The sequence below is a fragment of the Hyaena hyaena genome, unplaced genomic scaffold (genome assembly GCF_003009895.1).
Source record: "Hyaena hyaena isolate Hyena2069 unplaced genomic scaffold, ASM300989v1 scaffold_55, whole genome shotgun sequence".
NCBI lineage: Eukaryota > Metazoa > Chordata > Mammalia > Carnivora > Hyaenidae > Hyaena > Hyaena hyaena.
In genome coordinates this window covers 4,272,433-4,288,897 of record NW_024080687.1, presented here as the reverse complement: position 1 = coordinate 4,288,897, position 16,465 = coordinate 4,272,433, and the positions used below count along the sequence as shown (strand labels likewise).

The following is a 16,465-nucleotide window of genomic DNA, read 5'->3' as shown; positions in this document are numbered from 1 at the left end:
TCTCTGTTGGTGGGGTCTGTGCTGACAGCCCAGAGCCTAGAGCCTGCTTCAGATTCTGTGTCTCCCTCTCTCTCTGCCCCTCCCCTGCTTGCACTCTGTCTCTCTGTGTCTCTCTCAAAGATAAAGAAACATTAAAAAATAAAAAGTGCAATGGTCTGGGGGCCTCTGATGTTCGACAGGTGCCCACTGCCTCCTGAGCCTAGAGCCTAGAGCCTGTCCGCAGAGATGCCTCACTTGGGCAGTAGAAGGCCCTGCCCCCCACCCCAATCCTTAGCCTCCTGGGGTTCCCTGGACCCAGACAGCTGCGAGTGAGCGAGCACATGGTGTGCTGGCCCTGTGCTGGCTGCTGAGGAAAGTTGAGCTGCAGATCAGGAAACGTGTGGGAGGGGGAATCATGGAAGGCTTGAGGAGCAGGGAGGACGGGTGGTTAAGGCAGTGTGGGCGGCAAAGGAAACATCCTGGGCAGAGGCATGATCCCCAGTGGTGGCTTTGGGAAATTACCGGCACTTCCAGGCTGTGGAGCCTTCCCCTGAGATGGTGGAAATGGACGAGCAGGCTGGGGGTGCAGGGGACAGATCTCAGAGGGCTTGTGTCCAGCCAGCGGGGCTCAAACCACGATAGTGATTTGCGTGCTGATTTGCATATCATGTGCATGTTTTCATTTAAAATCAATGTGCCCTTCTCCTTCCAGTGCCCCTTCTCGGCCTCTCCCTGTCCTGGAAGGCCCCTCTCTTCCCTCTGCAATCCCGGCAACTGCCCTTTCCTCCTGGCTAGCCCCAGGGTCACCTCTCTGTCCTCCCGCCACCCCCATCCCTGCAGTTGATCATGTCGGTGTTTGAGAACAGCATGAAGGAACGGGGCATCGCTGAGAATGAGGCCTTTGACTGGGAGAAGGCGGGCACCGATGCCCTCCTGTCCACAAGCACCTCCACTCCACCCCAGCAGAACACGCGGCAGACGGCAGCCATGTTCGGGTGAGTCCTGGGAGGGATGATGGCTCAGTGGGGGGGCCAAGCAGCCTCTGCCCAGGTCGCCCAAAAAGCCAGCTCTCTCCTCCTCTTCTCACCTGGACACATCTAGCTGTCTTTCCCATTCATTGCGCTCAGCAGCGGGGTTCTCAAGCCCCAGGGGTTCCGACCCATCTCCCCTTTCAATCTGGGGACAGGGTGCCCATCCTCACTTGGAGTTTTTGACTTGACTGGGGTGTGGGGAGCCCTGAGTGAAACTACCGGAGCCCCACTGTGTGTTTCTGTGGCTTACGTGCATCCATTTAGTGAACATGTCTTGTGCCCCAGCACCGGGGCCTGAGGGGGCTCAGAGAAGAAACTTGCAGCTGCCACCCCACCCCCCACCCCGTGCTCTTGGTTGGGTCCATGATATTTGTAACGGATGGGTCAGCGATTTCAGAACCTGTGACAGGCGCAAAGACAGAGGCACCTGGGGAGGTGCCGGAGTGAGGAGGGGCCCCCACCCCACAGTGGGAGCAGCCAGGGAGAGACAAGGAAAGAGACCCTGCAGGACTCGACAGCATATGACGGTGCCCCGTACTGTAAAGATACCGCTCAAGGGGTTCCAAAGTGACTCTTCTCTTCACACCCATTGCTGGTCTAAATGAGGTCAGCCCGTGAATGGCAATGGAAATCTGGCAAGGCCCGGAAAGCGACGGGTCTCTGAAATTACTAGGGTGAGGTGGTGCGGCGCCCATCCTGGGCAGCCACATCTCCCTGCAGCCCTTTGCCCGACTGAGGACGGTCTAGTTGCAGGCTTTGTCGGGGGTTGGGGGATGGGGATGGGCCTAGGGACAGCCCCACCCCCTGCCAAGGCCTCTTCTGTGCCTACTCCCATGGGTGGCAGTGACCTCCAGGGCCTGTGTGGTAGGAGAGCACCGTGCCAGCCTTGCCCACGGCCCCTCTTGGCCCCTCCAGGGTGGTCAACGTGACGCCGGTGCCCGGGGACCTGCTCCGGGAGAACACCGAGGATGTGCTGCAGGGCGAGCACCTGAGTGACCAGGAGAACGCACCCCCAATCTTACCTGGGCGGCCCCCCGAGGGGCTGGGCCCCAGCCCCCACCTGGCCCCCCACCCCGGGGGCCCTGAGGCTGAAGTCTGGGAGGAGACGGACGTCAACCGGAACAAACTCCGGATCAACATCGGCAAAGTAACTGCAGTCAGAGAGAAGGACGTGGGTGGCCTTCCCCCGCTCCCTCCCTGGTCCCCCTCCCGTGGCCCCCTCCCCGCTCCTCCTGTGTGCCCTCTCCCCAGCCACGTGCCCACCTGCCCTGTCTCCGTGGCTTTGCCCTGTGTCAGGATCACCAGCGCCGACTTCCCTCTGTCTCCTTCACCCTGGGAAAACCACCTGACCCACCGCCGCCCGGTCAGCCCCAGTTCATGGCACTCCCCTCTCCTGCAGACGCCTTGTGTGGTGGAAGAGGAGCAGAGCCGAGGTGTGGGGGTCCCCAGCTCCCCGGTGCGTGCCCCTCCAGACTCACCGACAACCCCGGTCCGTTCTCTTCGCTACCGGAGGGTCAACAGCCCTGAGTCTGAGAGGCTTTCCACAGCGGATGGGCGCATAGAACTGCATGAGAGGAGGTAGGTCTGGGGCCAGGGGGTCGGCCAAGGGCCCTCTGGCCCCCTCAGCCTTCACATGGCTGGTCTGTAGGAAATATTAGATGCAAGGGGGGGGACCACAGGAGTGTTGAGAGTGTTATTCTAGGGCCTGGGGTGTCAGCCTTGGTTAGTTGGGGGAGAGGGAGCAGATGCAGAGGTACCAGCTCAGGCCGCAAAGGGATGTGGGGTGGAAGCAGGCTGTAGGAAGGGGAGGCTGGGTCCCTAGGCCCAAGAGGAGGCGAGGGGTGAGTTGGTAGGTGGGTGTGCTTCCAGAACCTCTCCCTAGAGACTAATTACAGATGCCTCAGAGCAGCTGACTAGGCTCCCTTCAGCTATGGGGGAGGGGCCTGGGAGGAGAGCCCAAGGAGTGCTCAACTCCAGGAGGTGGTGGATCCAGTTTTGGGGGTCAGGGCTCAGGGATCTGAATGTCACAGTGGGGACCTGGTTGGTGGGAGGGAGAGTTGAGAGCCAAAATGATCCTTTGGGACAGGAGGGGGGGGTGCAAATGTGAGGGTGGCCCATGGCCATCAGGGACCAGAGTCAGAAGCTCAGCTGAGCTGTGCAGTGGGTGGGACAGCTTGGTTCTCTGGGTGGGGCGTCACCGCACAGCAGGCCTGAGGTCTTCTCCACACCAGGGAAGGGGTCTTTTCCCAAGGGCCAGCCTAAGAGGATGGGGTCTTCTCCCCAACCATGCACATGCAGTGTGCCTCGTCATCCCCATCTCACCCACGGCCCCTCCTCTGGATTCTGCTCCAAACTGCACTCCACCTCTGGGATGGGGCACAGCGCCCCTTTGAAGCACAGCAGCGCTCAAGACAGGAGAGCCCCATGCCAGTCCCCACGGCACCCCCAGGACAGAGGGATGTGGGCCCTGTGCTCAGGCTGCCAACAGCCCTCACACGTACACTCATACTCACACTCACACAGGTTGGCCTCCCTGGGACTGAAGACCACATTTTCATCCATGGTAGCCCAGAGGGTTCAGGAAACAAGGAGAACTGAGGAATGGCAGTTTGGAAGGGATATCAGTGGAGAAGAGAGGTGGGAATGCCCCGAACAAAGACAGTCCTGAAGAGCAAGCTGGTTTGATTCAGAGTGAACCCATGTTTCAGGGATGATAGGACGGGGAGACGGCTGAGGAGAGATTTTCTGGGAGGGAAGGCTCAGGATCTCGTAGGTGGGGCAGAGGGTTTGGGTGGGCTCTGGGGCACCTGGGAGCAGGAAGAAGTATAAAGCAGATGGGATTTGGATTTCCCTCCTTCCCCCCTTTTCTCGTCCCCCCTTCCCCCACCTTTAGCCCCTGTGTCCTTTATGTCCGTCAAAACAAACCACGCTCTCAGGAGAGGAAGCAACATCAGCCATTCACATGGGAGTATCAGTGTGGGACCCTGGGTGACCAACCTCAGGAATGTTTGCATTTAAAGCCTTATTAAATCAATACAGATCTTGTGGAGAGGGAGGAGTCGATAGGTCCCGCAGACCAGGGCAGGGCGATGTTGAGAACGCCCCACGTGGCTCTGAACTGCCCCCCTCTCTCTCACAGGCTCGAGGCTGGGGGGATAAAAAGAGTCAGCCCCTGCCCACAGCCCGAGCGTGAGGGTGTGTACAGCCCCAGGGGAGCTGGTGTTTGTGTGGCTTCCTCCAGCCAGCAAAACCTTCTCTTTGGGGCTGGTACCCTCCCCTCCAGTTGAGAACCTCTGGCAGTGATATGAGGTTCACGGCCCAGTGTAACGTAACAATGGAAGAGGTGTCCCAAGGTAGGATCACTGCCCCAAAGTGGGATGGGACCCCGTCCCTGGCTGGTGGAGCTCACAGCCTCGTGGGGAGACAGGTATGTAAACACACGTGGCCCACTCTGTGAGGAGAGGGGCGCACAGACAGTGGTGGGAAGGCAGGCCAGCCCCCCAGGTGGGATGGAAAGGCTCCCCCCTCAAGAGGTGACATCCAAGGTGCTTGGGACAGCAAAGTGCGGAAGCTCAGGCCATGTGGAGAGAGCGGCACAGAAATATGAACACAAGCACAGTTCCGGGAAAAGCCAGTGGATCTGAGATGGGTCTGGCTGGGAGAATGGGGATACTGGGCCTTAGCCTGGACGCTTGAGTGCCAAGCTAAGGAATATAGACTTTGTCCTCGGGGCTGGGAGCCACCGGAGTCTGTTAGGGGTGGTGAAACCAGCCAGCCAGGCCTGGGAGGTGGTGGCAGAAGAAGCTTGAAAACCCATCTGCAAACTCAAAGTCCAGATGGGTGTGTTTGCCCTGGCGGCAGCAGGAGGGAGCCTCTGACGGAGTGTGAGCACTGCACCAGCAAGCATAAGTGGCCCTTAGGGAGAGTCAGTGTCCCGGCTGGTCCAGAAGAGAGCGTTCCTTGGGCCCGGGGACCAGGTTTTCTGCATGTTTGTATTCCTGGAACACAGTAATCATTCAACTATGTGTGTTGCAGGGAATGAATGAAACAATGAATGAATGAGAGCTTTGTGGGGAGTGAGGGTGGGGGGCTGGTAATCTAGGAGGTGACCGGGCCTGGCCCAGAGTGAGAGAGATACAATGGTCAGTAGGTGTCACATTGCACCTGGCCACCTACTCGAGTTCCTTGGAGAACTGGAGAGGCTCGGCACTGAGCCTCCCGTGGGCTGGCTTTGCAGGTCACGGATGGATCTGCCCGGCTCACCCTCGCGCCAAGCCTGCTCCTCGCAGCCGGCCCAGATGCTCTCAGTGGACACAGGCCACGCCGATCGGCAGGCCAGCGGCCGCATGGACGTGTCAGCCTCCGTGGAGCAGGAGGCCCTTAGCAACGCCTTCCGCTCGGTGCCGCTGGCCGAGGAGGAGGACTTTGACAGCAAGGAGTGGGTCATCATTGACAAGGAGACAGAGCTCAAGGACTTCCCCCCGGGGGCCGAGCCCAGCACGTCGGGCACCACGGACGAGGAGCCCGAGGAGCTGCGGCCGCTGCCTGAGGAGGGCGAGGAGCGGCGGCGGCCAGGGGCAGAGCCCGCCGTCAGGCCCCGGGGACGAGGCATGCAGACGCTGACTGAGGAGGACCCTCGGCAGATTCCATCCCAGCCCCTACCACCCCCGCTCAGCCAGGCTGATGGCCGGTCAGAGGCGTCGCAGCCCCCCACGCCCGGCAGTCCTTCCCACTCACCCCTGCACTCGGGACCCCGCCCTCGACGGAGAGAGTCGGATCCCACAGGCCCGCAGAGACAGGTAAGGTTGGGCTTGCACCCCACCCCCCACCCCTGAATGCCCATAGTGTTGCCTGGAGTGCTCTCCATGTGCTCCTTGTGTGCTCTATGGGGGTTATTGACTGGCACCCAACCGTTGCAGGCTGTGATGAAGGTAGATAGGTTTTAGGGTCCAAAACCATGCTTGAGGCACAATCAGAGCTTCCAGAGAAGGAACCCGAAATGTTCTGAGTTGCGTTTCGCATTATGAGCAGTGTTAGCTAGGTGACAAAGCAGGAGAAGGGCCCCCGGTCCAAGCAGACAGTGGGTACAAAGGCCCGGAGGTGGCAGTCAGAAAGCACTGCCCTGATGGCATGTTGCAGCAGATGAGGCTGAGAGGTAGGTCCCTGGCTCCATTCCAGAGGGCCTTGGGGCTGAGCTCAAGGGTTAGAGCTTGATTCTGAGGGCGTGGTGAGCCACCCAGAGCTTTTAAACGGGGGGGGGGGGGGGGGGGGGGTGACATATGATTACCTTGCTACTCTTGAATGAGCCTTCTGGCTGCTGTGTGGAAATGGATTAAAGGGTACAGAACTGCCCGCAGGAAGGCCACATGGCAGTGCCAGCCAGAGAGTGCCCTGATGGCTTAGACCCGGTCAGGGGCTCTGGACGTGGGGCAAGGTGGACAGAACCAAGAGGTGTTGGGGAAAGGACTGAGGGGGCTGTGGGCAGAGGGTTCCCAGCCGATGTCCAGAGGGCTGGGTGGACAGCAGTGCCGTCATGGAGTGGTTTCGAAGAGAGCATGTCTCCTCAGAAGGGCTGGGAAGAGCCAAGGAGGTGATGCTGGGGGGCTCTGGGGTCGTGCCGCGTTCCACTCAGTCGCCCCACGTCAGGGCTGTGCACCAGGTGGCTCTGGGAAATGCCAAGGTATGGGGCCTGGGGCCAGGGGCAGCTCTGCTGTGTGTGCAGATTGGGAGGCCCAGCCTGGGAGCACGCGGGTGCCCTGGAGAAGGGCAGCTCGGGGCAGGGCTGTGTTCAGGCCCCATCCCCATGTCTAGGAGAGAGGGGCTCTGAGCTGGGATCCTGAGGGGTGTGCGTCTCAGCTGTGCCCTGGACTCTGGAAAACTGGGGGCTCAAAAAGCGGGGACTCTGAGAGAGGTCCTAGCCAACCCAAACTGGAGGCTCAGCCAGGGCAGAGTGTGGGCTAGCATGACTGCGTTGTTGACCTAGACGTTGTGCCCACCAGGGCCAGCACTGGGTAAGCAGGAGAAAGAGCAAGATCTGTTTATGATTCCCTCTCGCTCCCCTCTCATCTTTTCCTGCATTCATTCGTGTGTTCAATACCTAGTCACTCCACACCTGCTGAGCATGTAGCCTGTGGTGGGGCCCCGAGGCACCAGAGGCCATTTGCACCCACGGGAAGTGCAGTCTAGGAGGGGAGACTGACAGGGGTCGTATAGGGTAGAGAGAGCCCAGAATCCAAGTCAGGAGGCCTAAGTTCTGGACCTGGGCTCTCTGTTGGTCCCCTCCTGGTGACTGCAGGCCAGCTAGGTCTCAGAGAGGGAGCTGAGCTATCTGGGAGTTTTTCTCACCTTCAGGTTCCTTCCAGGCCCTGGGAAACATCCTTACATTGGGGAATTCCGGCCAAGGGGGTAAGGAGAGAGAGTTGGGGAAGCGGGCACGGGAGTCATGTTCAGTCTCAGTCTTGGGCTCAGGTCCTGCTTGTGCTGTGGACAGGTGCTGAGTTGCATGTGTCTGGAGGGGGTGTTAGGTGTTTGTGGGCCTTGGTTTCCCCATCGTGCATGGCGGCCAGGTTGGTTAGCATTCTTTGGCTGTGTGTGTGCGTTTCTGTACCCGCTCAGCTCAGGAGTGCACATGGGTGTGGGTGTGCACATGCAGTGGCGTGTCTGTGGAGCGTGCAGCGGGTCTGCAAGAGCGCAGAGAACCCTGGGAGCCGGGATAGCAAAGCCGGGGGGCTGATAATCATCAGAGCAAAAATTCCAGAGGCAGTGACCAGAGGGGCACTGCTCTTAATAAGGCCTCCGTATTTCACGTGTGTCTTCCTCACAACAATTAACGCGAATAAGGCAACCCCCCCCTTCAAAAGGTAAGGAGACCGAGGCTGGGAGGGGCTAAGCCTTTAGCCCAAGGTCACCAGGGGGCAAGAGGTAGAGCTGGGTGAATGCTGCCTGAGGCCTGTGAGTTCAGAAGAGCAAACACAGGCCAGAGAGAGCGGCGTTGTGCAGTGTCAAAGCCCGAGTGCGTGCATGCGTGTGTGCGTGTGTGCGTGTGTGTGTGAATGCACACGTAGGTGTTCACCCGCTGGCTGGGCCATGTCAGCAGGTCGGCCTTGGGCACAGCAGTGTGCACAATGGCCTGTGTGTGTGTGCACGTGCGCATGTATGTGTGAGCACACGGGGCGGGACATATTTTACTGAGGATTTCAGTAAAGTGCAGTCCGGGTGAAGGAGGCAGAGATCTTCCTTGTCAAGGGCATAGGAAGACGGAGAAATGGACTGGTGCATTTGTTCCTTCTTTCCTTGGTCTGGAAGGAATCCCGAGTCCAGGCTACTCGGGGGCTCCCAAGAGTGGCTGCGCATTGGAACCACCCTGTCACCTTTCTGCGGGGAAGACCCTTCTAGAGCTAGCTTGCTCTGCTCAACATCTGGTCTGTGAACCTCCTCCTAACAGCAATCCTTAAAGATTGTGACACCTGCAATGCTGTCACCTACCCCCTGTGGGGAGCGGGGACAAAGATAATGTGGAACCAGGCACAATTTTAGAGCATGTATTGCTCCTCAGTGTGAATGCCATGATACTTGAAACTTTTTCTTTATGCGAACACACACACTGCTTTCTTCCGCAGGGACTGTAAGGTGCAAATGAGGAGTGGCTGGCAAGCTAAGGCCGAGGGGAAAGCAGCCGACAGGGTGTGTGTGATTTGGGGGAGGGATGTTTGCCATCCTTGGCCAGTTGTCTCTGGCTGATAACACAGCAGGTCAGCATTCTCTGAGCGCATGGACATTTGCTTGGCCACCACTGGGGCATTTCTCCGCCACGTGCCAGGCAGCGTGCTGGGGGCTGGGGAACAAAGATGAATGAGGCGTCATGGTCCGGCTCTCTCAGAGCCCACAGTTCACAGGCGTGGGTAGGGCTGCACAGTTGTGGACTTGGGTGTCTGTCGGCGAGGGCCATCAGGTGGAGAGCAGAGAACTCTTTGCTAGAACAGGGAGCCTGCCTAGGAAGCTGGGTGGTCGCGTCAAGAGGGTACGTCAGGTGGGCCCGGAAGGTGAGGGAAGGGGCAGGAGCACGCAGGGATCAAGTCCCTCTGGAAGCTGCCAGGCTCTGGCTGGGGTGTTGCGAGGGGAGCTGTGGGCAACTGCTGGTGCCTCTATCTTGTGCATGGAGGGCCTCGGACCCCTAACCCTCAGCACGGCCAGGACCTCCAGCTCGGAAAGATCCTAGACTTGGCCAAAGAGAAAGGGAAGGGAAAGCAGGGTGGGGCCAAAGCCAGTCCTATCAGAACCTTCTCTCTGCTCTCCTCTCTGATGGAGGCTCCATGTTGGGTCCCCATGTCCCCATTTGACATCTGTCAGGGGACACTGGAGCTGAGTGTCCTGGTCCCACCCCCCACCCCCACCCCTTCAGCTCTCTGGCAGCTGGCCCAGCTTCGCGCTCAGGCCCCACCAAAAGCTGTTTGTTTAAACTGACTCCAGTCACAGGAGGAGCTAGGGGTCAGGATGGGAAAGGTCTGGGGACATCCAGGTCACCATTTCCATCCCCACAGGCCTGGGACACACAGGCCCACTTTTCCTTTTCCTTCTCGGGGCATGAGGGCAAGAGGGCACAAACAGGATTGTTCCCGATGTCAGTGGGGCGGCCACGCCCCTCCCACGGGCTGCCTTGTGGCTCAGCCTTGGAGGGGACTGGGAAAAAGCCACGTTGGAGAAATGGTTTCAGCTTGCCCCTCCTCCTCCCAGTCCTCTATTCCTTTCCTCACTCTCAAGAGTGACTTAGAGGATAATCAAGCAGCTCACATGACACAGCATTTACTCCATGGCAGTCCTAAGTGTGTGCACATTATAAACATCTAGTCCGCGTGCCAGCCCTATGAGGTGGGAACCGTTGTTACCCCCATTTACAGGTGAGGGAGCTGAGGCTGGAGAAGTGAAGTAGCTTGCTTGAGGTCACCCAGGTAGTAGGTGGGAGAGCTAGGATTCAAACATGTGTAGCCAGACTCCAGAGTCCTACCCTTCTGCTACATTTAGTCACTGAGACCCTGCCACGCCCCTGGGGTGCCGGCAGAGGGGGTGCAGGGAATGTTCTCTGGACCATGTCATGAGGAGTAAGGAGTACAGCTGGGGAGACAGATGGCAGGTAACAGTTACAGAGGGGCCTTCCTGGGGGAGGGCACGGGGGAGGATTCCTCAGCCCAGGGGGATCTCTGAGCTCTGCAGGGCTAAGGCAGGAAGGTCGCCCAGGGGAGGTGAGTGACCAAGGTCTCCTTGCAGAGACCGTGGCGTGAGAAGTGCCAGAGAGGAGGAGGACTGGGAAGGGAGTCGGAGGCCAGAGGCTAGGTTCTGAGGCTGGACGGGGCAGTGTGCACCCCTCCACCTGGCCGACCCTGCCCCGCCCCCCTGCCCTGGACGCCAGCGCCCGCAGGGGCTGTGAGCGGTGGGTGGCCCCCGAGACGGAGCTGTCGAGTCTGTGCCTGACGCCTCTTTTCCCTCCACTCTCTTGGTCTCTTTCAGTTGGAGGAGGACAGACTCTCGGGGCACTCCCTCCCGCGGTACAGCCCTCTGCGACGACTGGCGTCCTCCGTGTTCTCCTCCTCCACGCTGGAGACCGAGCATTACCCTCACCCTGGCGGCGGCGGCTCTTCCGGTTCCCTCATTCAGCGCAGCCGCTCGGCGGAGAGCAGCCCCGTGCGGGCGCCCCACCGGCGCCACGCGCCCCTCGCCGCCGGCAACCACAGACTCGTGCCCTCGGTGCTCCGCATCTCGCGGTCCCAGCTGCAGCAGGTGTGGGCCCGCTTCACCCACAAGACCTAGGCTGGGCTCCCCCCCCTCCTGGAGGGGGCAGGTGGGGGGGGTGGGGAACAGGCAGAGATCACGGTTCCTTCCCAGGTCGCAATAATCACACACTCATACACCCCATCCCATCCCCATCATGCAATACGGCCCCATGTAACGTTGGCCCAAGGTACTGTAATGCCCACCCCCACCCCCCAACGTCCCCCTTTGCTTGGTGCCAGCCAAACGGTGCAGGGAGGGGTGGGGCTGTCGGTGCAGCCTCAGGGACGGATTGGAGGCACTGGGCTGGAGCCACTAGTGGGTCCAGAGTCCAGTGGAGAAAGCAAGGTGTCAGGGAGATAAGGCATGCCCGGTCACAGTCAGTCTGGCATGAAGTTCTTTCTGTTTAATCTGTGATTTCTTGGCACAGCGGTGGGGCCTGGTCCACCCCTGGGGGAGGGGGCAGAAGACTGAGACCCTCTCCCACAGTGTGTCTGTTTGTGTGGGGCAAGGCTTGTGACCCTGTGTGTGGGGCCTGGTCAGCCAGATTTGGAGGTTGGTAGGGAGTGCCTTCGTACTCAGTGACGGGGAGGGATGGCAGTCTTGTGATCCAGTCTTCCCCATGCCATCATCACAGAGGACAGAGCCCCTACCTCCCACCTCTGACCCGGGAGGCCCAGAGCCCAGTCCGCCATAGGCTGCCCTTGGCCCAAGGCATACATGCCACCACCTCCTGGTGAGATTGGTTGCCTGGCCCAGCTCCCTAGGAGCTGAGGATGGAGGGATGGGGGCCTGGCGTCTGGCCTTCAGAGGGAGCTGGAGACTCCGGTGAGGGGACTCGGTCTAGAAGCAGTGGCAGAGAGGGTGGTTGTTAAGGATGAGGTGGCACCTGTGAGCTCAGGACAACCCAGACAGCAGCAGCCCCACCAGTGTCCCTCTTAAAGGGTGACTCCTGCTTGTAAGTGCTCAGCCAAGCCGGTTGGCCCCCAGGGGCCATGGTGAAGACAGAGCACAGGGTAGGCAGATCAGACGGGGTTCTGGAGATGAGTGCCAGATTGCTGTGGCCTTTCTGCTCATTTCTCAGCCCCCAACCTGCCACTGCAGGGACTCCCAAGGTCCCCTTTCCTCATTCCTGGCCCTGTCATCCAGCACCTCTGTTTCCCTGGGTAATGGAGTAGTGGTGGGGAGGGTGCCAGGAAAGGTAGTGCCTATTTAGAAAGGGAAGGAAGGGTTGAGGCTTGAAGGTTTGCAAAATATTTATTGCAGTGAGACTGTGTCTGTGAATAACCTTGTGGGCATGCATGTACACTTGTGAGTGTGAGTGTGCTTATATATGAGCATTTGGGCATGTGGCAGGGCTGCCATGGACAGATGCTCAGGCTGTGCACTGCGCAATTCCAGGGGGTACCATTTACACAGACCCTAATGTGAGTGACACCCACTGAATTTGCAGTGTTGCAGCCCACATATGTGTGTGGGTGTGTGTGAGTGTGCATGTGTGTGTGTTAGGGAGTCAGAAAAATATTTGTGGAGTCCTTGATAGGTTCCTATGTACCTACTCTCATTCTGGCTCCTCTCTCTATCCCCCTTTCCCCTTGACTCTTCCTCCTTCCCATGTCAACTCCCTTCAACTCCCCAGCTATCTCTGGTTGGAGTAGAGGCCTCAGCATCCTTGCCCTAATTTGGGGGTGTCATAAGTGGGTAGTCAGTGCGGTTTGGCTGAAATGTCCTCATGGCTGGCACTGTGTATAGCTCGTTCACATGAGCTACGCCCACCCTCACTACATTCTTTTCTTTAAAATCTGTTCTTATCTGAGGATGTCTGGGCCAAGAGCCCCTTTCTAATCTAGGAATGAAAGCCAGACTCCTGCCCCAGTACTTGTGCCCCACCCCCACCTCATCCCAGCCGCTCACTTCTGAACCTTCCCAAGTTCAAGCCTCTGTTGCCCTCCAGTCTGTTTTGGGTGACTCTGCACCCTGCTGTGGCAGAGGGGAGAAGAGTGGTCAGGTCAGGGTTGACCCATAGACTCACTGAAGAGAAAGGACAGAAAACACAAAGCACAAAGGTTAGGGGGTGGGATGGACAGTAGCCTCCCTCCTGCCTTCCACATTCGGGCACTGCCCCCCCCCTCCCCCTACCCTCTGGCCCTCTTCCCATCTTCCCCAGCTAGTGGCAGAGGGTGAAGTAAAGGGAAGTCTGTCCACCAGCTGCTCTAAAAGTCAGCAGCAGTAGGGGCAGGGCCCCTGCTCTCCGGGGTTAGATGAGATCAAGCACTCTGTTAGCTGGCATTCCTTTCCAGAGGGTTCTACTACCTGACCCTGAGCACAGCTCCCACTCGGTGACCAGAACCCTGAGGTACTCTAAGATCCCAAAGTGCCTTGTGACTTATCGAAGATGATGGCACTAGCTTCAGCCTCTGTTTTAGCACTGAATACATATTTCTGTTTCCAAAGCTTTTGGAGTTGGGGAATCCTGATAAGCATCCCAAAGGCGGCTGAATTTTCACACAGACACCCCTCCCCTCCCAAACCGATACCTGTGGGAGAGGATGTGTCCTTTAAAGTAAGATCATCATTCAAACGTTCTGTCCTTTTGGGGACATCCTTTTGCATACCCTCTCTGGTAGTGGGGAGAGTATCTTGTAAGCCATAACGCTCTGAGCTAACAGGAGCTGATCCGGATAACATTATTATCTTTTGAGGGTGGCTCTGATTTCTGAAAAGAGCTAAGGCCATTTGGAACTACGTGTATCAGGTCAAGTTTACGTGCAGCTTGGCAGAGCCATGCATGGTTTGCATGCATCAGTATAGTCGCTTGTTGTATGGCCCAGGCTGGGTAGGGAAGTTCTAAGTCTGCGGTGTTGTTAGGCTCTTTTTCTGCAGGGGTTTCCCAAAGAGGAGGTCACACACACACAGCCTCCCCAAGGCGCAGCTTTGAAAAGAGGTCAGAATGTTTCAAGCAAGGGTATCCTGCTGGGGGAAAGCGCCTCCCCAGGGGCAGCTTCGTAAAGAGGCAGCATTCTTTGCTGTACTTCGTACTTTATAGTCACACCCTGCATATAGTGATGACTTCCAATGATTATTTTTTAAATTTTATTTAATGGCCACTGGCACACAGTACTTTATTGTGCTCCAGGCAGTGATCTAAGCACTTTACAAAATTAACTCATTGAATCCTCATAATAGCCGAGGAGGGTAGCTCCAGTATTACCTGCATTTAAGAGATGAATCAGAATATTTAAGTTACCAAAACATTAAAACACCCACCAATGCCGAATAACTGAGGTCTTGTTTGATAGACATCTTAGAGCGTTTTAGTCTGTGTAGTGCTCTATTTATGGTCCTTTCTGCTTGGCTCCTCCTTGCTCTACCTAAGAGGCAGGGACTTGTCTAGGAGCCAGACTCTTCTCCCTTCTCCATTCCCACTTGGGTGTGGGATGGTGTCCAGGTGGGAGTCACTCCAGAGTGTATCAGGATTGGAGTGGCCAACCCTGTCTCTCCAGAGACCCCACCCTCTCTATCTCACAACCCCCTGCCATCCCAGAGCAGCTCTGGAGATTCAAATGGTAGAGTAAGAGCTACAGTGAGAAGGCAGGTGCTCAGAACCATGACCTTGAGGTATTTGGGATGGGGGGAGGGTCCTGGGCTTCAGGCTCACAGAGAGGGCAGGTACTGGCATTGGTGAGCACTGGCCATGGGGATTTGAGTCGAGTGTCACCAACTCATACCTCAACAGGGGCCAAGCAGTGTCAGAGAGTGGGTAGGTTTGGAGACTCTGATAAATGGGAGCGCCACCCCCCCATCCTCAGCTCAGCCAATTGTTGCCACTCTCTTCCAACTTTTTGTGAAATCTCCCAATTTTTGATTATTGGCATCTGATTTTAAAAAACAACTTTTTAAAGAAAAATCACTGTGAGCCAAACAAAACTGGTTTAAGGGCAGAGACTCTGAACTCAACTTGCATCCTCTGTGAGCCTGAGGACTCCCTATCCCTCCGCTTCTATCCAAGGCTGGAGCACTTCAAGGGGGATGGTGTTCTTCCCGGGAACTCAAAAATCAGGTGGGCTTCTTAGAGGAGGCATCTCGCGGCCAGTGGGGATGTGTACTGTGTGCTGTGTGTGCGTGTCGATGACCTCACGGTGTGTGTGCCTGAATGTGTGTGTGTGGTCCTGCGGACTTGTTTGTGGTTAAGTGAGATCCTCCTGATAGGAGCAGTATTTTCTCTGGTGGCACAGGACCCCAGGTCAGTGAAAAATACTCTAGTAAATTCCCAGTAATGAATAGACACCCCCACACACTCAAGGCAGCTTGGGTCACAGCAATAACCACCCATCACTCATCCCAACCACTAGCATCCTGAATCCATCAATCTCCCTCTGCATTTCCAGTTTTGGGGAAAATGGGCACACCTGTGCCCAGCACGTGGGGGAACGATGGGACCTTTGAGCCATACCTGTACATTAACCCTTGCTTCCCCAGCCAAGGGGATTGGGTAGACCCCTCCAATCCCAGGAAAAGGTAGGGGTCCTCTCTGTAGAGGGTCCCCGGACCCTCCTTGTCTCTCCTCTGCCCTGCCTCGGTCCCTTTTTCTGAGGAGGGGTGGTGCTGTCTGCCCAGGCAGTGGTGGCGGGGAGCCTGGGCCGCTGGATGGCAGAGCTGTGGCAAATGTGTCTATATTGGGTGGCCAGGGGAGACCATGCTTAGGGAGTGGGGGGGGGAGGGCCTGGCTGTGGGAAAATGCAGTATCCTCTGCTGTCTTTGGGTTGATTTGATACCTGAGAATAGAAGCATACACCCCCTAAAGAGGGCCTGAACACCACCCCACCCTACCCCAGACTCCACCAAGATTCCGACCCAAAGGGCAGGAATCTGCCCACTGCCATAAGCAGTCCTTGGTAACAAGGAGTGTGGCAAATCACTCTCTGTCTCTCTTTTTTTTAATGTTTATTTTTGAGAGAGAGAAGAGTGCGAGCAGGGACGGGGCAGAGAGAGAGAGGGAGACAGAAGATCCCAACATGGGACTCTCATTCCACCAACCTCGAGATCGTGACCTGAGCCAAAGTCGGATGCTTAACCGACGGAGCCACCCAGGCGCCCTGCAAATCACTCTCCTTAAGTTGGAGGGCAAGTCCCCAAAGTTTGCATTATTCCCATTAGGTACAGAGGTTCCTCCTGGGACTTGTGGGTCAGCCTCTGAACATTTTAAAGCATCCTTCTCCCTAAGGGAGAGGTTCCTAGCCTGAGGACCACATCCCTCAAATATCCCCAGTGGTTCCCCATACCACCCAGTGGGCTTCCTAGCTCAGGGTGCCCCGGAGCCTGAGTGGACCCCTTCCCCCAAGTAAAGAGTTGAGAAGCAGTGGGGGGGGTGGGGAGGAGAGGCAATGAAGCCCAAAGGACTATGGGAACCTTCCTAGACCTCTCCTTTCACTTGGCGCCGCCGTCTGTCCCATTACACACCCTCCCTTCCACCTGCAACAGGCTTTGTGGGTGCGGAGGGGTGGTCACCTTGCCACAACTAACTGGCCCGCACACACACACGCACACTCCATTGCTGCGCGCACATTTCATCCACTCTCCGGACAGCAAACTAGTAGCCCCCCCCCCCCCCCCCCCCCCCCCCCCCCCCCCCCCCCCCCCCCCCCCCCCCCCCCCCCCCCCCCCCCCCCCCCCCCCCCCCCCCCCCCCCC

At 57.7% G+C, this 16,465-nt stretch overlaps 1 protein-coding gene across 1 annotated transcript in view; it reads left to right on the top strand.

The window, feature by feature from the left end:
- Positions 1–16,465, top strand: part of TTBK1 (tau tubulin kinase 1) — a 37,994-nt gene that overhangs the window by 11,873 nt on the left and 9,656 nt on the right. The window contains exons 10-13 of the mRNA XM_039231243.1: positions 820–974; positions 1,926–2,157; positions 2,410–2,588; positions 5,248–5,809. Of these exons, the coding sequence (XP_039087174.1) occupies positions 820–974; positions 1,926–2,157; positions 2,410–2,588; positions 5,248–5,809 (1,128 nt within the window). The remainder of the gene's footprint in view (positions 1–819; positions 975–1,925; positions 2,158–2,409; positions 2,589–5,247; positions 5,810–16,465) is intronic.